Raw genomic sequence first — 18,690 nt, forward strand, 5'->3', positions numbered from 1 at the left:
TGAATTCCTGATAAAAACGGGCTGCCTTCCCCCTCCACAAGCTGCCAGCGCTCAGTGGGTCCTGCTGCCCTTCTGTGCTGATGCCTGAGGGAGCAAGCAGCATCCCCACTCCTGCCTGCCCATCTCCCCTGCCTGCTTCAGAGGCCCTGCGAGCATCCCTGCCCACGAACCTTGCCTGCCTGGCAGCTCTTCCTTACACTGCCAAGCCCAGCTTTTCCCCTCCCAGCGATGCTGATGCTCACGTCCTCTTCATTTTACCTTATCTGAGTGGTTTTGAAAGGGGGCTGAGATCAAGTGGTTTTAATCACTTGGATATTTAAGGGTGATAAAGTTGCTCTGCCTGAGCAGCAGGAGCAAAACTCCCCTGGATTACAAGTGTGCGGATATGATGGACATGAGGAATGGGGCTGTGGAGTGTTGGGCAGGGTGCGTGCTGCAGAGAGGCAGAACCGCTTTGATGCCCTGTATGCAAAGGAAGGTTCTGCAGCCCAGTGTGGGTGACAGCAGAGAGGGACGGGATAGTGTGGGGGTTATCTGCAGCCATCGCTGTCCCGAGCCAGCTTGGTGGCTATTGATTTGGAACTTGCCCTGTTCACACTGACCGTGGTGGTGCCAGCTTGCCCCTTATCAGCACTGATAAACCCCTTTCAACCTCCCGCCCCATCCCACTGCCATCCCAGCATTGTCACCCCATGAGGTGCTGCGGTGACAGATCATTCCTGAGACTCTTCTATCGCACTGGTTGTTATTCTGCTGTGCTGCTCTAAATCCAGGACACCTTGCTCCTGGTTTTGCACAGAGGCTGCAGCCACAACAGTTCTCTTAGCCCCAGGTGGGTGCCCACATCTTGCTGAGCATCTCACGTGAGGAAAGATGCGACGCCGGCTGCAAACACTTTTCCAAAGGAAATGTAAAGTCAGCCTCCTCTTTCTCCTGTTCCTGGCCCTCCTGGTGCACCTGGTGATGGATTTGGTTCTCCCTGCAGCCTGCAGGCGCTGTGGCTGCGACATGGAAGCACTGAAAGCCTTGGGTGTCCCGTCAGGCAGCCCTGTGCTGGCCGGCCCCAAAAAGCTGAACCTGAGGATCCTGCAGGATTTTAGCGGCAGCAACAGCTCCTTGGAGAAGAGCTCCCAGCTGCAGGGAAGGGCTGGAGAGCTGGGGCACCAGCGCCAGCACGGAGAGGGGAACACAGGGCGGACTGAGAGATCAAAGCTGGAGGCACTCTTCGAGCACCCCCTTTACAACATCCCAGTCCCAGCGGTGACAGAGACAGACAAGCTGTTTGTCGTCAACCCCATGGAGAAGTTCAGCCTGCGCAGCAGCGGGAGTGACGAATGGTGAGGAGTGAGCTCGGCCCTGGCTTGCTTTGGGGGGAGAGGTGGGGTTGAGGGGACAAGTGCCAGGGACCAAACACGCCGTTTCTCTGCATAGACCAGCATCTTAACCCCAGAGGGGCCCTGACTGCTGAGTGCACTCTTCTCGTGCCTCAAGTCTTGTCTCAGCCCTGAGTTTCTGGGTTGCTACCCAGAAGCCTTTAGCACACAGCAAAGCCAAAGGAGGCTCTTGAATTATTCATAGCATTATGTAAGGTATCTTTCAGGTGATCTCCTCGTCTCCTTTCCTTCCCCAGTGCAGACTGGCCTTTGCTCTCTCTCTTTACATATGAGGAAGTCCCCAGTCCAGATTTCTAACCAGTTTTATCCCCTCTCCCAGCAGGTTGGAGATGCAAAGCCTGCAATGTAGGTTACCCCCACCCGTGAGACTGTTCCTGTCCTGTATTCCACAGGGCATCGCCTGACCCCTTTAGGCTCGGCCGTATGGTGACTCACCGCTGCCGACTGCCTATTTTTATCACTGGACTACTAACCTCTAATTAGGAGGGAAGATATTAAAAGCTTTAGTATTGATAACACATAGCAGCTTCCTTATAGAAAGCACACTTTCCAGTCGTAGTGGCTGCTAAAATTGGGAGAGAACACGAGCTGGTTTAAGAGCTGATTCCCACAGATGGGTATTTACCTTGTCTCTGAGGGCCGCCTCTCCTATGGATAACCATGGGAGATGGGTCTGGTTTGATGGAATTTGGGCAGTCTGCATTTTCCTAGAGGGAGAGACATGGATTTGGGTTCTAGATGCCCCCGGTCAGACTGTCCAGTTGCAGTGCTGGTGCAGAGCAGGGGCAGATACCCCCAGGAGCCCCCCTTGAATGCCAGGAAACTGCAGCTTTGCTGGTGGCACAGACAGGGATAGTGGCAAACTCATCCCCTCAGGGAACCCGGGGTGTGCGATAAACCCATCCAAGGGGAACCAGGCATTGAGGGTGGGAGTTGAGGTCAGTGCTGGGGATGGCTGGGGAGCCCCTGCTCCTCAACCCCTGTTTTATGGATGCACATGTGTCCCCAGTGAGCACACGGGGGTGTCGCTGGTTGCATGCCCGGCAGCTAGTCACCTGGGGAAAAACTATGAGACAAGCAGCCCCAGCAGAGGAATAAAGGCACGGATGAGAGGAGCAGGATTAGCCCAGGGGCTTTCTGCAGGGGTTGTGAGGGAAGACACCGAGCCCCTCCAGCCATCCCAGCACATCTTCCTGGCCACCCGCCTTGAGTGGGATCTGCCCAGGAGCCCCACGGAGGGCACATGGGGCGAGGGGTTTCACCAACATCCAGGGCCTTCCCCCTGCCTCACCTTCCATGCACCGGCTCCCAGGAAGGGCCTGGGGATGTGGCACCTGTCCCATTCCAACTAAACGCTGTTGTTGTTGTTCGGGTGGCCGTGGCTGTCGGGCTGCAGGGTCAGCAGCAGTAAAGCCGAGACGCTCCTCCCGACAGGGAAGACGGCCTATGACACCTACCCTGCCTGGCTCAAATTCCACGTTGGCATCAACCGCCATGAGTTGTATCCCCGCCGGGACCCGCTGATGCCCACCCTCCTCCGGGACTTGGCCACGCAGAGGATCGTCAGCTCGGGTACTGCCTCCTTGCCTGCACCCCTGCCCGCACCCCTGCCCGCTGCCTGCTGCCCTCCTCCCTCATGCCTGTGTGCTCCCTTTCAGTCCAGAAGTCCGGTGGGACCCAGCTCAAGCTCATCATGACGTTCCCGAATTTCGGGCAGGCCCTCTTCAAGCCCATGAAGTGAGTAGAGCCAGGGACAACCCCATACCCCCCCTGCGCGGTCCCATCAGGCGGTGAGGAGAGAATGGAGGGAGAAAGGGAGAAATGTTTCGTGTTCCGCCTCGCTTCAGCCCCCCCCCACCCCGGCCCCCAAATTGGGGCGAGCGGGATGGTCCCCTTCCCCTCGCCTTCCCTGCTGTTGCTTGCGGCAGCCTGGGCGCAGCTTGTGATGGGGTAGTGACCTCCAGTGGTGGAAAGAAGATGGTCCATGAGGACCACCCCGGACCCTCCAGTCCTTGAGGGCTTCCCAGCCCTTGGATTAGGAGCAGGGAGTGCATGGGGGTTTGGGGCTGCACCACCCAGCAGGGAGCAACTGGAGGAATCTGGGTCTGGCTGTGTCTCCAGTGGCACCAGGGACACGGGGTGAGGGCTGGTTTGGAGCCAAGGGCATGCTCGGGGTGACCCTGTCCGACGGCTGTCACCTCCTCCCTCCCTTCTCCTCCCAGGCAGACCCGGGACCAGGAGACCCCCATCGACTTCTTCTACTTCTCGGACTTTGAGCGGCACAACGCGGAGATTGCAGCCTTCCACCTGGACAGGTGAGCGCAAGCTTTGCGTCCAGCTCTGCTCTCCCACGACAGCAAAGCGGCACAGAAACTGCTCCTTCATCCCACCTCTTCCTCCCTGTGCGAGGGATACCTGCATCTCGTGATGGGTTTAATAACTCGCTGTGAAACCAGCTGGGGGTCAGCAAGGAATGGTCCCAAGTTCTGTGTTTCAGGATCCTGGATTTCCGGCGAATCCCCCCAGTTTCTGGCCGTTTGGTCAATATAACGAAGGAGATTCGTGACATCACCACGGACAAGAAACTGGCCAAGACTTTCTTCATCTCTCCAGGTGAGTTTTTATGCTGTCCCTCCTCTCCTTCTCCTCACGGAGCAAACCTGGAGCCGGCTGCTCCTGCCCAGGCTCCTGTGCACTGGGGCAAACAGTCCCTTTGGTGACTGCTGCAGTTCCCGCTGGGTCCCCTGCCATGGGGTACTGCTCCTCAAGGCCTTCCCTGCATTCCTTTGCTGGTGGCACATGGAGCATCCTCACCTGGCTTTCGGCTGGACCACCATACATGGGGGTAGCAGGCTCGCTGCCTTCCTGCTCTTTGTCAACCTTTGCTTTGTCCCCTTGGCCAGCGGGCAACGTCTGCTTCTACGGGGAGTGCTCCTACTACTGCTCCACCGAGCACGCCCTCTGTGGCAAGCCGGACCGGCTGGAGGGCTCCATGGCCGCCCTGCTGCCCGACAAGACCCTGGCCAAGCGCCGCTCCTGGCGCAGCCCCTGGCGCCGCTCCTACCACAAGAGCAAGAAAGCTGAGTGAGCTGGGTCACAGGGAGGGATGGGGACATGGAATCATAGGACCACAGAGTGGATTGGGTTGGAAGGGACCTTAAAGCTCACCCAGTTCCAACCCCTGCCACGGGCAGGGACACCTTCCACTAGACCAGGTTGCTCCAAGCCCCGTCCAGCCTGGCCTTGAGCACTGCCAGGGATGGGGCAGCCACAGCTGCTCTGGGCACCCTGTGCCAGGGCCTCAGCACCCTCACAGAGAAGAATGGAGCAGCAGAACAGTGGGACAGGAGGGGGCTGCCCCATGACTGCTGCCATAGCCCTGTCCCACACTCGGCCTCTGCCCGCAGGTGGGAGCTGAACCCCAACTACTGCGCTCAGGTGCGGCAGACACCACCCTATGACAGGGGCCATCGCCTCCTCGACCTCATCGACATGACGGTCCTTGATTTCCTCATGGGTGAGCCCTGCCGTGCTGGCGCTGGGATCCGAGGGGCCCGAGCAGCTCCATATCCCGCAGTACCGTGCCCTGTGAGGTTCGCTGGCCAAACCACTGCTCAGGCTGCACAGAGCTGGGCTCTTACCCGAACCGAGAGCAAAGGCTGTGCCATTAGGACACGTGCCAGGCAGAAACCGAAGGGCAAGCCGAACACCCTGGGTGCAGGAAGCACCTTTGAGCAAGCTCCCACGTGCAGCCCCCTGGGAGCCGGGATGCGGCCATGCTCCCCAGGGCTTGCACTGTTCCTAGGGATGGTCCTTCCTCCCCATGCTGTCCCACAGCATCATCTGACTTGGAGAGCTTCCCATCTTCTCATCTCCGGCTCCCTCCGTGGGGCTGCTGGGATGAGGAGGAGGTGGGGCTTTGCTTGGGTCCCCGCACTCCATGGCCGTGACCCCCAGGCAGGCCCCTTAGAGGTGCCCCCAGCCTTTCTCCCCAGCCTCTGGGTTTTGGTCTCGCACCAGGAGGGGTGCATATCCCTGCTCCCACATCCCGGCCCACCACCCTGTGGCACATTCGTTGCCCCACTGCAGGCAATATGGATCGGCACCACTACGAGACCTTCGAGAAGTTTGGGAATGACACTTTCCTACTCCACCTGGACAACGGCCGCGGGTAAAGCCAAGGAGGGGGAAGCAAACCTAGCAAAGGGGTGGTGGGGAACAGCGGGTAGTGCCAAAATGCTCCCCGCACTGGGCTCTGAGCTGTGGGGCGATGCTGCCATGATGCCCACTGATGGGATTTCCTCCAGCTTCGGCACTCACTCACGTGACGAACTGTCCATCCTGGCCCCACTCCAGCAATGCTGCAGGTAAGGGACTCCCACAGCGTGCCCCAGAGCTGCCCTTGGGCAGGGATTCCCTGGATTGAGACCCTTCTCCCTCCTCATCTTCGGCAGCATCAAGAAGTCGACCTACCTGCGGCTGCAGCTGCTGGCCACCCCGTCCTACCGCCTGAGCGACCTGCTGCGGGAGGCGCTGGCCACCGACCCCCTGGCCCCCGTCCTGGCCGAGCCCCACTTGCGCGCGCTGGACCGGCGCCTGGGCAAGGTGCTGGCGGCGGTGGGACACTGCCTGGCCGGGGCAGCCCACCCGGACAAGGTGCTGGTGGATGATGTGGGGTCACGGGTGTGATGGGGGGGGGTTGTACCCCACGGGGTTGGGGCGATACGGAGAGCGGTGTGCAGAGCACTGGCTTTGGGCAGCGCTGGAGCCAGCGGTGTGATGCACCAGGAAAGTGGGTGTAGGGATAGCTGGGACAGGGAGGGTATTTAAATAAAAGGTTGGCTTAGTGGAGAAGATGAGCTGAGATCTCCCCGACCAGGGCTGCTTTCCCAGGCCTGGCCTGTCCTCGCTTGCCTGGACTTGTCTCCTCAGCCCTCCGAAGCCTTTCAGGAAAAGGCTGGAATATTTTCTGTCTTTTTTTCCTGCCTTTCCCCAGAAAAAGCTGCCAAACTCGAGCAGTTGGCAAGCTCCTTCTGCCTCCCCCACAACCCCTTCCAGCACAGCGAAGCCCTGGTGACCCCCAGAACGTAGTCTAAGGCTCCCCGCTGAGGCACGAGCTCCCAGCCACTCACTGCTTACCCCTGCGCTGCTCTTCCCATACCCATCCAAACAACCGCACACCTCCAGCATCGCCACCTGTGCTGCAGCACCGGGGGTGCAACAAGGGGGAGAAAAGCCCCATTCCCCCCTCCGCATTCCTTCAAATCCTTCAGGAACTGCTACCAGCTCCCTCCCCACCCGAAACTGGCTCTCGGGAGGGGACGGATTGACCCGGGGCTGCGCGCCCTATTTAGTGCCCGGTGGCTCAGCACCCAGCTTATCCCCTGAGCTTCCCGCGGGGGTTAATCCGCAGCGGGGTTACATCAGCTGGCGCAGGTGCCATCGCTCACAGCCACCACCAGTGTCCCCAGGTAAAGGTGCCAGCAGGGAGATGTCCTCTGGCCCCGCTGGTCACCCGTGCGGTGATGGCAAACCGCAGGAAAGGGTGGGAAAGGGTGGCTGGTGCAGCGGGAGGCAGAGCTGCCCTGGAAAAGCCGGGCGGAGATTTAGGCTGCAACAAAAAACGGGCTCGAAAGGGAGAAAAAAAGGAAAGAGAAGGGAGACAAAGAGGGTCTGTCTGTGTTACACAACGGGGCCGGGGCCGTGAATTGGGGTTTGTTGCAGTCCGCCCCCCGCTCCCAGCAGGTCCCCAGCCCCAGCGTGGGGAGGAAGAGGTTTTGAGGTTTCAGGGCTGTTTCACAACAGGGCCGGTTTCACGTTTGTAGCCCTTTCTATGAGCGCCCTTTTGCCTCCCTACCCGAAGCCAAGGGTGCCGTTCCCAGGCTGCGGCCCCCCCACAACCGTGTCCAGCCACAGGCAGCCGCCTGCCGCCCTCGCCGAGCTCCCCCAGGGAGCGGTTGGATTTAGAACGCGGGGCGTAGGAGGCGGCTGCTGTCTCAGCCCCTGCGTTGGCGCAAGGTCTCGGCTCTGCTGCTCCATGCTAAAGGGCCCACGGGAGCAGCCGGGTTTGGCTCCTGCCCCGCTGCCCATGGGGGAGAGGGATGGTAACGGGGTGTCTGAGGCCATGGGGCTGGGGAGCAGCAGAACCTGCCCACCCGGTCGAGGCGGCGTAGGCACACGGGTGTTGAGTGGGGCTGCCTGCGCCGTAGGGATGGGTTTGGCTGTGCCGTCGGGGTGGTGTGTGGGGTTGCTGGGTGTTTGCCACCTCACCGGGGCTGGCAAACCGTCTGCCCCAGCAAAACCCAAACAGGGCTGGGGAGCAAGTAGGAGCCCCCAGTTTGGGTCACCGTCACCCATGGTTTGTACCCAATGGTCTGCCCTTGCCTGGTAGCATGGGTTGCCTGCAGCCCTCGGTGGGCATGGGGGTGTGGGCTGGAAGCCCCCCAGGGCTGAGGTGTTTGGTGGTCTGTGGGCAGCCGGGGGGTAGGGGTGGGCCCTCCCCTCCCCATCACCCCCCAAATGGTAAGCATAGAATCCCAGACTGGTTTGGGTTGGAAGGGACCCTAAAGCTCACCCAGTTCCAACCCCTGCCACAGACAGGGACACCTTCCACTAGAGCAGGTTGCTCCAAGCCCCGTCCAGCCTGGCCTTGAACACTGCCAGGGATGGGGCAGCCACAGCTGCTCTGGGCAACCTGTGCCAGCGCCTCAGCACCCTCACAGGGAAGAATTTCTTCCTTGTATCTAACCTAAATGTCCCCTGTGTCAGGTTAAAGCCATTCCCATCACAACAATAACGCTATGCTAATACAGCGATAGCGATAACAACAGCGATAGCGATAACAACAGCGATAGCGATAACAACGGCCATAACAATAAAGACTCCATAGAGGATCCCTTACAAGGGGGGGGGGGGGGGGCGGCGGTGGCCGGCGCGCGCGCGCGGTGGAGAGGGGCGGGGCAGCGGCGGCGGCGGCGGGGGGGGGGAGCTGGGGGGGTTGGAACAACGGGGTAGGGCGGAGAACCGGGGCGGGAGGGGCCCCGGGGCCGCGGTCGGCTGGCAAAACAAAAGGGAGCGGAGCGGAGCGGAGCGGAGGCAGCAGCGGGGAGGGGTGGCGGTGAGTGCGGTCCTGGGCTGCGGGACACGGGGTGGGGGGAGTGGGCAGGGGCCGAGATGGGACGACGGTGGTGTAGAGGGTCTGGGGGTGCCCGCTTGGGTGGCCCGCGGAAGGGAAGGGAAGGGAGTATGTGTGTGTGTGCATATATATATGTATAAACATATCTTTATATATCTTTATATGTATAGATTAAATATGTATGTATATTCCTCTGTAACCTTATAAGGCGGCCGCGGTGGCGATGGAGCGGGCGGGCGGGCGGCTGCATCCCGGCCCCGGCAGCGGCGGCCCCCGGCAGCAGGTGCCCCTCGGCGGGCTCTCAGCACCCGCAGCACCGCCCCGGGCACCCCCCGCGAGTGGGCTCCCTCCTCCCGGTGCGTCCCCGCCTGCTGATGCTTCCTTGTCTCCCCTGCCCGCCCCAGGTGAACCGTGCCCGCCCCGTCCCGAGCCGCCGCCATGTCCCGTCGCAGCCAGCGCCTCATCACCACCCGCTATTACCCCGGGGACGACGATGCCACGACCAGCAGCAGCAGCAGCTCCCTGCTGTGGGGGCAGCAGCTCCCCTTCAAGGAGGGCACCGGCAGGTTAGAGGGGTGCGGGGGGTCCCGTCTCCCGCACGTCGTCAGGGCACTCCATCCCACAGCATGGACCGGGCACCCTCCCTGGCAGCTTGCGGAAGGGAGCATGACGGCGAGCTCGCTGCGGTCCGGCATGGCCGCTGGCCGCCCCGAGCCGCGGCACCTCAGCGTTTCCCCCTGCCCCGCTGCCATGGGCGGCTGGGGGGGTTTGGTGCCGCCTGCAGCCCGATGGCGGGAGGGAGGTGTGCTGCCAGTGCCGGGCCGGAAAGCCGCAGCGGTGCGAGCGGAAGCGGTGCCCGCCGATGAGCGGCAGCGCCTTTCGCAAAGCAGCGGTTGCACCCTCCAAAACCTGCCCCCATCCGGTGCAGGGCAGAGGGAAGTGATGCCGGCCAAGGGCGTGGGGTGAAGTCCCCGTTTCTGCCCCGCGGGTGCACTGTGACATCGCCCTCCCGTATCCATGCGTGGCTGATGAGCCCATTCTTGCCTCTCGCCCACAGCAGGACGGTCAGGAGGAAATCGAGCAGCACCAAGCGCCTCTCTCCTGCCCCCAGCACCCAAACCTCCTACTATAGCGAGTCCTTGGTGAGCGAGTCCTACCTGGGGGGCAGCCGGGGCCTCGCTGCCCTGGGCAGCTCCATGGTGGACGGTGCTCTGGACAGCAGCGCATATTGGGGTGAGCTCTCCCTTATGTTTCTCCCTCCCACAGTAGCTGGGGGTGTCCTTTGCGCACCAGCAGGGTGTTGGGGCAGCCCCACCGGGCCAGCTGCCCCCTTTGGGGATGGGGGTGGTGGGTGGTTTCTGAGGAGGACTCTGTGTTTTGGGGAAGGTGGCGAGTCCTCTACTAGGAGGAGAAGAGGCACTGGGGACACAGAGTCCAGCAAGATCAACGGGCTGCTGGAGAACAAGATATACGACACCTACGCCTCGTCGTCTGGGTACTCCTCAGAAGATGACTACGCCGGTAGGGATGCTCTGGCCTCTCTGCGGTGCCAGGGATGCTGGGGGAAATGTCCTCAAGGGGACCGGCCCAGCACCTGCCTGTGCTCAGGGTGCTGTCAGCCCCACCTGCATGCCACCTCCTGTGTAAAGCCTTCACCCTGGGTGACAGACAGGGGTGCAGGTGCTGTTTGGTGACTTACTGTCTTGTTTCTTCCTTCCCAGGTCACTCCTACTCGGGCCAGAGTAGCTCCGGGTTGGGACTGAGGTCTGCAGCCTCCCGGGTGGGCTCCTTCCTCTGGCTGGTGTTCACTGCACCGCGTGAGTGGAGGGGTGTTTGCAGCAGCACCTTTTCTTCCCTGCTGGAGTCCCCACTCCGCATGTGCTGTTCCGTCATTGGGTGGAGGGGTTTTACCTCCCTGCGGAGCATCCCTGGGGACAGAGGGCACATCTTTGCCAGGATGCTGCCTGAGGCTTGGTTTGTCTCCCTGCAGTTCGGTTCCTGGGGTGGCTATTCTCGGGGCTGGCAGCTGCCTGGCACCGCCTCACTGGCATGGCTCCATACATGGACAGTGTCCCCTTCTCCAGGTGAGTGTGGTGGTGGGACACCAGGGTGGGGGATGTGTGGGGAAAACCCACAGGACCCCAGAGAGGGGCTGCCCCATAGACCACATAACACGTGGGTGGATGTCTTGTGCCAAAGCCTGGGTAGGCTTTGCTTTCCCTCTGGCCCCCATCCAGAGACGTGTGGTGGGAGAAGGTGGCTGCAGTCCTACAGGCACCTCTTTCTTCTCTGCGCTCCAGGCGCTACCCGTGGCTGAAGAGGTCTCTGCTTCTGCTGCTGCTCCTCCTGCTCCTTGCTGCTGCTGCCTACGGTGAGTTGGCCTGGCTCAGTCAGTTGCCCTGAGATCAGGGGCAGTGCAGAGCATACCACTGGGGCATAGGGTGGTCCTGAGCTCAGTGCTCCCGGTACCCTGGTGCGTCTGTTGATGGCTGAGCTTCTGCACATACACGCTGTCCCCTGCCATTTTAACCATCTCATCCCCCTGCATGCCTAGGAGCTTGGTACTTCTACCCCTATGGGCTGTCCCCGCACAGCCTCCCAGCCTTCCCATGGTGGGGAGCAGGAAAGCTTTCCTCCTCTGATGTGCCTGGGACAGGGGACCTGACCACGGTGGACCAGGTAAGCCTTGGCAAAGGCATGGCAGTGACCCAGGTGACTTGGGAACCTGCCCAGAGCTGGGACAGTGTGGTCATGGCTGAAAGAGCCCTGCCATGCTGGTGGAAATGGTTCCCCCAGCTTGTGGCCAGCTTGCTCTTGGGTGTCCCAGGGACGGACTAGGGGGAACATCTGCCCTCTCCCGGGAAGCAGCAGATGAATAAGATGCCATTAACTGCGGGGACTGCGTGGCCTGGGTCTCCTGTCACAGGGGTCCCTGTGGAGCAGGCAGCCCCCTGAGGGGCTGCATCACACCCTGCCTTTGCCGCTGCAGGGGCACCACCGGCTCCTGGCTCGCTTCCAGGCCCTGGAGAAGCGCTTTGAGGTGCTGGAGGCCGAGATGTCTCAGTGGGAGCTGCGGCGGGGAGCAGCAGCCGGGGCAGCAGGCGGGGAGGCACCCTCAGGTGGTGTCCTGGCACTGCTGGAGGGGCTGTTCAGCCGCCGGGATGCGGGGCTGAAGGAGCATCTCCGCACCGACATGAGCAGCCACCTCCAGGTGAGGTTTGAGGGGCATGCGGGAAAGTTGGGGGCATGTGGGGCCGGGCTCTGATGTTCTCCCCTGTTCCTCACCCTACAGGGTGAGCTGGATGCTCTCCGAGCTGAGGTGCGGAGGGATCTAGATGGACACCTAGGGAAGATGGCACAAGCCTCTCGGGTAAGGGAATGAGCATGTGGTGGTATCCAGGCAGGACATCCCTGCTACTGGCATCGGAGGTCTCACCCCTTCCCCTTCTCCTGGCAGGAGATGGAGACGCGTTTGCTGCGGCTGAACTCGGAATGGCAGAGGTAATGCTGCTGTCCAAGCAGAGCTGCTGCTCTGTTAGGGGCAGGCAGGTGGCAGGGTGAAATACCCACAGGGAGGCATAGGAGGGGTTTCCAAGTCTGGTTTGCTTGGGGCAAAGGAGAGGTTGAGAGACACAATCTCATGTGGAGTGAGGGATGGATATGTGGGTATGTTGGCAAGAAAGTGCCCTGGCTGCCAGCGGGGCTCAAGGGGTCATTGCAGCAAATAACCTTCGTGGCCATTGTTTTGCATCACTGTGGGGAGCATGGCCCTTCAACTGAGGAGCGAGCTGGGGATGCTTTCCCACAGAATGCAATAGAAGAGGACATTGCTACAGGAATTAAACCCATTTGGGGCTGGAGATGGGCGCAGGCCATGGGGGGGATGAACCTGCTCCCCCTGTTTGCACAGGGGAGCTGGGACTGCTGCCGGTGTGAGGTTGTGTTGGGCCTTTCTCTTGGCACAGCTCAGCACAGGAGAGCCTGCGAGGGAGCTTCCAGCAGGAGGTGGGCAAGCTGGAGCAGGAGGTGGCAGCGCTGAGGAGGGAGCTGGCGAGCCTGAAGTCAGACCAGGAGGTGATGGGGAAGCACATGAAGGGGATGCTGGAGCAGCTGAAGGCTGACGTGAGTCCCTGGTCCCACTACGTTCGGCAGAGGGGGGCACACGGGTGCCTGCCGTGGGGCTGAGCTCTGTGCCCTGTTTCAGGTGGAAGCTCAGTTCCCGGCGTGGGTTCGTCAGTTCCTGTCCCAGTCCCGGCGGGATGGCAGTGCTGGGCTTGTCCTCCAGCAGGAAGACTTGCAAGCGGAGCTCCAGGCCCTGGAGCGTAAAATCCTGGACAAAGTCTTGGAGGACAGGAGGCTGTCAGCACGGAATGCTGGGATCGGAGTGGCCCTGCAGCAAGGGGGGACCACGGGGGTGACAGAGGAGGTGAGTGCTGGTGACTGCAGGTATGGGATCAGGGGCTGTGTCCCATTGTGTGTGTGAAGGGGGTGGCACATGTGCCTAGTAAATAGCAGAGCTGTGGGGACTGCCTTTGTATCTGGAACATTGACCGGGGGCTCACATCCCACCTGGCAAGAGCATCCCTGAAACTTTTGCATCTCTGGAACTCCTCCATCCCTTCTCACTTCCACTGAGGTGTGCCTGCACCCTGCTCTGGAAGGGGTCGCTGGCAATATCTGCATGCCTGTGGGGCTCTCTCTGTCTTAAAATCCAAGCTGCTTCTTGCATATCCTCCTCCCAAAAGGCAGGGCAGATGCCATCAAGGTTCAAGCATCTTGTTTACCCCTCTCTTCAGCAGCACCGCTGAGTCACTTGGGGCAAAGCATTTCAGCAGAATGACACTGAAGGAAAAAATGAGCCTGCTCGCTTTAGAAATTGTTGTTGGCAATTCCCTATGGAGGTAGTGAAGGGGAGGGATCAAAGTTGGGATTTGCAGTCCCTGCAGAGCTTTGTGCACACACAAAGTTTAGACCCACAGTGGTGCTGCAAGGTCCCACCTCCTGGGGCTGGGTTTTGGCTCCAGAGCGATGCTCTGTCCAGCTCCTCCTTTTCTGGATGGGGGGAGCTCCCATCAATCCTGCAGGATGGCGCAGGAGGGGCCAGCTGATGAGGCTGGGGAGGACTGCGTGGGCTGTCAGGTTGTGTCTGGTACCTGCTGGGGAACACTCCTCCTCTCCTAAGCGTACCCCTTCTTTTGGGACAGGGATGGGCAAGCCCAGTGTGCCTGGGCACTGCCCCTTCATGCACAGCTCCTCTCTGGGCTATTTTTAGCAGCTTCTGATGATGCTTCCCAGCCAAATGTGTGTCCTCTCATTCCTGCCGCAGTGATTCATCCCCTGGCTGCTTGCAGGAAGGTCCTTGCGCCCTCTCCGTCCCCATGGTGTGGAGGCGGGTGGGAGGCAGGATGCCTACCCTGGCCCTTTCCCCCTTTCACTCTCTGCTCTCCCCCAGCAAGTGCATCTCATCGTGGATGAGGCCCTGAAGCGCTACAGCGAGGACCGTGTGGGCATGGTTGACTATGCCCTGGAGTCGGCAGGTAAGTGGTGTGGGGTGAGCCAGCCATCTTGGTGGGGGGACCACGTACCTGCTGCTATGCAGCTTACCTGGTGCTGTCCCCTCTCTCTGTCAGGGGCCAGTGTCATCAACACCCGCTGCTCAGAGACCTATGAGACACGGACGGCGCTGCTGAGCTTGTTTGGCATCCCCTTGTGGTACCACTCGCAGTCCCCCCGTGTTATCTTGCAGGTGGGCACCCTCAGGGTGAGAAGGGAAGGGCCGCCTAGGCTGGTTCTCTTGGTGGGTTTTATTTGGCTCCTGCTCTGAGCAAGCAACCAGGCTGATGCTGGGGAGAAAATGGCACTGATGGTGGTAACACTGCTGGTGTCTTGCTCTTGTGCTTGTAGCCAGATGTCAACCCTGGGAACTGCTGGGCGTTTCGTGGGTCCCAGGGCTTTGCCGTCATCCGCCTCTCCAGCATCATCCGCCCCACGGCCGTGACACTGGAGCACATCCCAAAAGCTCTCTCGCCCAAGGGGACCATCCCCAGTGCCCCCAAGGACTTCGCCGTCTATGTGAGTGACCTGAGGGAGGAGCAAGGGGACACAGTGGGAGAGTGCCATGGGAGAGGGTGCAGGAGGAGAGGGCTAATGAGTCCTATACCTGACTGTGGGGTGCTCTGGTGTGGTTGGTCCTACACTGAAGAGGGGGAAGAAGCAGTAGTTAGGGGGAGAGGGAGAGCACCAGGCTTCAGGAGGGGGTTTGGGAAGCACTGGAAGAGGGGATTGAGTAGGTATAACTCTTGGTCTCTTCCTCCTCATCCTTCCCCACTGGCCCCTGTCCCCATTTCTCTGTTTTGGTCTGGAAGAGCAGGAGTGGAGACCAAGTGTGCTTGTGCCTCCATCTCCCTCTTCTGCCCTGGGTGCACCTCTGGTCTCCCTCTCTGATCACCACCGGTTCTCCCTTTCTGCCTCCCTGCCCCTCCATAGGGTTTAAAGGAGGAGGGAGAGGAGGAAGGCCTTCTCCTTGGGCAGTTCAAGTACAACCACAATGGCAGTCCCATCCAGACGTTTTACTTCGAGGTAAGTGCTTTGCTCTTGGAGCACCTGACCCCAAGAAGACAACGGGACCCCTGGGCTGTCCGAGCCCCAGAGAGCTCTCAAGGACTCAGGTTTATCCTTCCCTCTTCTCCCCAAGGATGACACCATTGGCACATACCAGCTGGTGGAGCTGCGGGTGCTGAGCAATTGGGGCCACCTCGAATACACCTGCGTCTACCGCTTCCGTGTGCATGGGGAGCCGGCACACTGACCCCAGTGTGGGATGAGGATGCTGCCGGGCTGACAGCAGGAGGGGTTCGTCTGGGTCACTGCTTTGCACGTAGAAACCCTGGGATGTGCCAGCAGCTGCTTCCCACAAGAGCTGGAGTTTAAGGGGTGAGGCTTTCACTCTTTCAAGGACTGGGGTGGCAAAGCAAGAGCATCCCACGTGGGTCCTGATGCAGCCTGGCTTATTTTAAGTGTGTATCAGACACTTCAACTTTTTAAAGCTCCTTTTTTATCGGGTCTGTGTGGCTCTTCATCCCCACTGTCTGCTCCTTTCCAGCGGTGTGCCTAGCGTTGCCAGGGCTTGGGAAAGGGGTATGGAATTTTGCCATGTGCTTCACGCAGGCTTGGGTGCGATACGGTGTATGGGACCGTGGTGACTGGCTCAGTGCCGACGGAGTAGGTAGGAGGTGGCAGTCGCAGCCACTGACTCTCTCCCCTCCTCACAGGGTCGTTTCTCCTGCCTTAGTGTTGGCTTTGGTAGAGATCTCCATGTCTCTGATGCTGGGCCGGCAGAGGGGAAATAAGACAGTATTAGTGAAGTATTAACATAAACTAACGGTTGGGGGTGCCAGGAGGGGAGGAATTGGGCATGTGGTGGTGACAGAGCCTGCCCTGGTGCTGCTGCCTGTCTGCTCAAGCCCTCCTGCTTGCCAGCGGCTGGGTATTGGCAATGCCGTTGGGCTCTCCCTGGCTGGCTGCTCCGCAGTGTTAAGCTTGGTAATGCTTTGAAAACTGTTACCTGCTTTCCTTTTGGGTTTGTTCTGGTTTTTTGAGGGGGGGGGGGGAGGTATTTTCCAGGTGGGGTGTTTGGGGTTTTATTTTTTGTAGTAACAAAAAACCTTTTCCATGTGATTTCTACTTAACCAGAGAATGTTACGTGGTGCCACTTGGGCAAGTGGCTTAGATGCAAAGAGGGCTAGAGCTTTGTTTAGTAGGAGAATAGCGCACACACAGTAGGATAAGCTAGAATAAGATGAGCAGAGCTATTTAAAATACAGGCCTTGAGTTGCTGGTGGCTTGGTAGCTGAACCTGGGAGACAAGGTCCTCCGCGGACTGCTGCCGGGCAGGGGGCTGGAGATCCTGCCCTCCTTGCTCTGGAGACATCCTCCGAGACTGCAATGTGTGGCTGTGGCCTCTTGTCCATGGCTGCATCTGTGTATAGGTGATTGTGCAGTGAGCTGGAGCTCTGCTCCACTCTCTCCATGGGTGGGAGATGGGGCAATCCCCAGGGCTTGCAGGTGCCAGCATGCCCCTGCACCTTGGGGAGCAATGGGGCCTCCCGCACCTGAGGTGCTCAGGGCTGCCTCTTGTCACCTCCTGGTCCCCAGTGGCAGATGGCTGGCACAGGGTGATCTCCTTTCTCTTGGAAGGGCTCCCTTTCCCTGCTGCCTCCTCCTGACCAGCATGGCTTGGTTCCCTGACCATGCTGGAACAGGATGGGGAGTTCATGCGGCAGGCATGTAAATCCTGCCTCTATCCATAGAGTGTGATAGGGAGCAGGGGACTGCAGGAAGTCCTCCCCTGTGGCAGGGGCCTGCAGGAAGATTGCATGGGAACCTTCCCTGAGCTGAGGAGTGCCAGGGCCATCTGGCCACTCTGCTTCCTGGCTGCCTGCATCACCCCTAGTTTGGCTTACATTCTCGGGTGGCATTTAAAGCCTCCACCTTTGTCATGTATTTTGTTGAAATAAAAGCTAAAGGGCTCATGTTTAGTGTTTTAGCCCTATCTGATGCTGGCATCATCCTTCCCCTGGCACCACCGGCAGTGAGGGGTGCACAATGGATTGATTCTCATATGGTCTTCTCTGCTTGAAGCACTGTAGGGTGAGGGATAAAGAGGGGGAGAATGGGCTGAAGAAGTCTCCCTTCAGCATGCTCCAATGTACGCTGGGCAGAGGGGCTGCTGTCTGGGCTGCTCCATGCCAACTGGAGGGGATGAGGATGTTAGCACATCCCTTCTGGAGGGGTCTTTTTGCTCCGAGCTAGGAATGTGAGCCTGAAGCTTGCAGCCCCATCTCCACCAGCTTAAAGTGACCCCATGGAGCTCCCTGCAGCACTGGGAGGCCCTGCTGCTGGGAGAAAGCAGATCCACAGCCAGATCCAGCGAGGATAAATTCCCTCCTATATTGAGCGTAGTCTTAATTCTTGGCAGCCGCAGCCAGAGTTATTTTAAACTTGTCTACAGCTGCCTGCTTGCCTGGGAGTTATGTCCATGGTTGCACTGCGCACATGGCGTTGTGCTTTTATAAATGTCTAGGCCTGGCCTGCGTTGGGCAGAGCAGCCCCTGTATTTGAGTGATAGAGAGCAGAGATGAAGCTTTCCCCCTTCCCCAGGGGTTCTTTGGCTGCTGGAGCAAATGCCATAACCACAAGGCTGGAAAACCCCTTTTCTTACTTCCCTTCTAGCTCCCTGCCCTCTGGGCTGGGCTGCCAGGATGGACAGGGTCTTCTTGCTTTTGTGGTAATAAATCAGGAATGGTGGTGAGAGGTGGGAAAGGGGGAACCTCTTTCCCCAAGAATGGAGCTGCTTCTTCCAAGGGGCTGTTAACCACTGGCTGTTGGGTAGGGAGCATTTGGTTTTACAGGGCAAGCCTGCCCTGTCCTTTGGAGATTAAAGTGTTCTGTTCAGAGGTAAAAAAACCTGGAGCCATCAGTGAGAGGTCACCTTGGGGTTTATGCCCTTCTCCCGGGGTTAGTGCTGGTTTTGGAGGTCTCCTCATGCCAACTGCATGAAGAGTCCCAGGAAGGCACGGTGAGACTACACACGGTTTGTCAGCACCCAAGCTCTGCTCACGGGTGCCAGGCTGCAGTCAGAGCATTCAGGCAGCTGCTCTCCATTGCTGCAACACCTTCCTGAGCTGCAGAGGGAAAGAAGGCACATCAAACTCCTGCTTCAGCACGTGCATCTCTGCCCAGAGGTATTTCATCCTCGTGAGGCTGCAGATGAGCCTGGTGAGGCAGGAGAAATGGGAAACAGCTGTCAGAGCAGATTTCCCTTATTTTACTCCATTTCTGTCCTCTGTTCTCCCTCCTCCGTTTGCCCTACACAGGAGATGAGTTTGTATTTGATACTGTAGCCTGTTGCAAATGCTGCACTGTTTTGTTCATTTTATTTTTTAATCAACAGATTGTAATTTATGCCTATGCAAGAAAAAAAAAAGACCAAGACAAATAAATTATATCAAAAACTGCTGCGAGTGGTTTTTTAGGTGAATTTGCTGGTGGGAATGATGCACAAGCTATTCCTGTAGCTTTTCTATGTATTCTTATGGCAAATCCTTATTTTCTAGCCTGACGTACTAACTCTAGGGGCAGAAGTTTTTACACCTTGTTATC

The 18,690-nt window shown here is 59.2% G+C and overlaps 2 protein-coding genes across 4 annotated transcripts; both read left to right on the forward strand.

Annotated features, from left to right (window-relative positions):
• The first annotated feature begins 273 nt into the window (after positions 1-273).
• LOC136007189 (extracellular serine/threonine protein kinase FAM20C-like) lies at positions 274-6,083 on the forward strand. Its single transcript, XM_065665111.1, has 10 exons — positions 274-1,337; positions 2,791-2,966; positions 3,053-3,131; positions 3,617-3,709; positions 3,892-4,007; positions 4,298-4,478; positions 4,802-4,911; positions 5,484-5,565; positions 5,702-5,761; positions 5,849-6,083. The coding sequence occupies exons 1-10, from the start codon at positions 874-876 to the stop codon at positions 6,081-6,083; spliced, it is 1,596 nt and encodes a 531-aa protein (XP_065521183.1). The 5' UTR covers positions 274-873.
• A 2,348-nt stretch (positions 6,084-8,431) lies between these two features.
• SUN2 (Sad1 and UNC84 domain containing 2) lies at positions 8,432-18,544 on the forward strand. Of its 3 annotated transcripts, none has more exons than XM_065678091.1 (18): positions 8,432-8,511; positions 8,934-9,095; positions 9,587-9,762; positions 9,916-10,050; positions 10,251-10,346; positions 10,520-10,613; positions 10,830-10,900; positions 11,084-11,208; positions 11,519-11,740; positions 11,822-11,899; positions 11,987-12,030; positions 12,495-12,651; positions 12,734-12,955; positions 13,982-14,066; positions 14,160-14,275; positions 14,434-14,601; positions 15,016-15,108; positions 15,224-18,544. In XM_065678091.1, exons 2-18 carry the CDS (start codon positions 8,968-8,970, stop codon positions 15,335-15,337), a joined length of 2,124 nt encoding a protein of 707 aa, XP_065534163.1. In that variant the 5' UTR covers positions 8,432-8,511; positions 8,934-8,967; the 3' UTR covers positions 15,338-18,544. The 3 variants fall into 3 exon arrangements, with proteins under 3 accessions (XP_065534163.1, XP_065534180.1, XP_065534171.1); XM_065678108.1 differs by having other exon boundaries at positions 9,590-9,762; XM_065678099.1 differs by lacking the exon at positions 8,432-8,511 and adding an exon at positions 8,697-8,812.
• Positions 18,545-18,690: the final 146 nt, after the last annotated feature.

The sequence above is a fragment of the Lathamus discolor genome, chromosome 1 (assembly GCF_037157495.1).
Source record: "Lathamus discolor isolate bLatDis1 chromosome 1, bLatDis1.hap1, whole genome shotgun sequence".
NCBI classification, from domain to species: Eukaryota; Metazoa; Chordata; class Aves; order Psittaciformes; family Psittacidae; genus Lathamus; species Lathamus discolor.

Excerpts from the sequence above, each read along its gene's own strand:
- SUN2 (XM_065678091.1), top strand. The coding sequence starts at position 8,968 with ATGTCCCGTCGCAGCCAGCGCCTCATCACCACCCGCTATTACCCCGGG. Across the intron at positions 10,051-10,250 it reads CTCAGAAGATGACTACGCCG|GTCACTCCTACTCGGGCCAG; the intron begins GTAGGGATGCTC and ends CTTCCTTCCCAG. Across the intron at positions 11,741-11,821 it reads ACATGAGCAGCCACCTCCAG|GGTGAGCTGGATGCTCTCCG; the intron begins GTGAGGTTTGAG and ends CTCACCCTACAG.
- LOC136007189 (XM_065665111.1), top strand. The coding sequence starts at position 874 with ATGCGACGCCGGCTGCAAACACTTTTCCAAAGGAAATGTAAAGTCAGC. Across the intron at positions 3,710-3,891 it reads GCAGCCTTCCACCTGGACAG|GATCCTGGATTTCCGGCGAA; the intron begins GTGAGCGCAAGC and ends TCTGTGTTTCAG. Across the intron at positions 4,479-4,801 it reads CACAAGAGCAAGAAAGCTGA|GTGGGAGCTGAACCCCAACT; the intron begins GTGAGCTGGGTC and ends CTCTGCCCGCAG.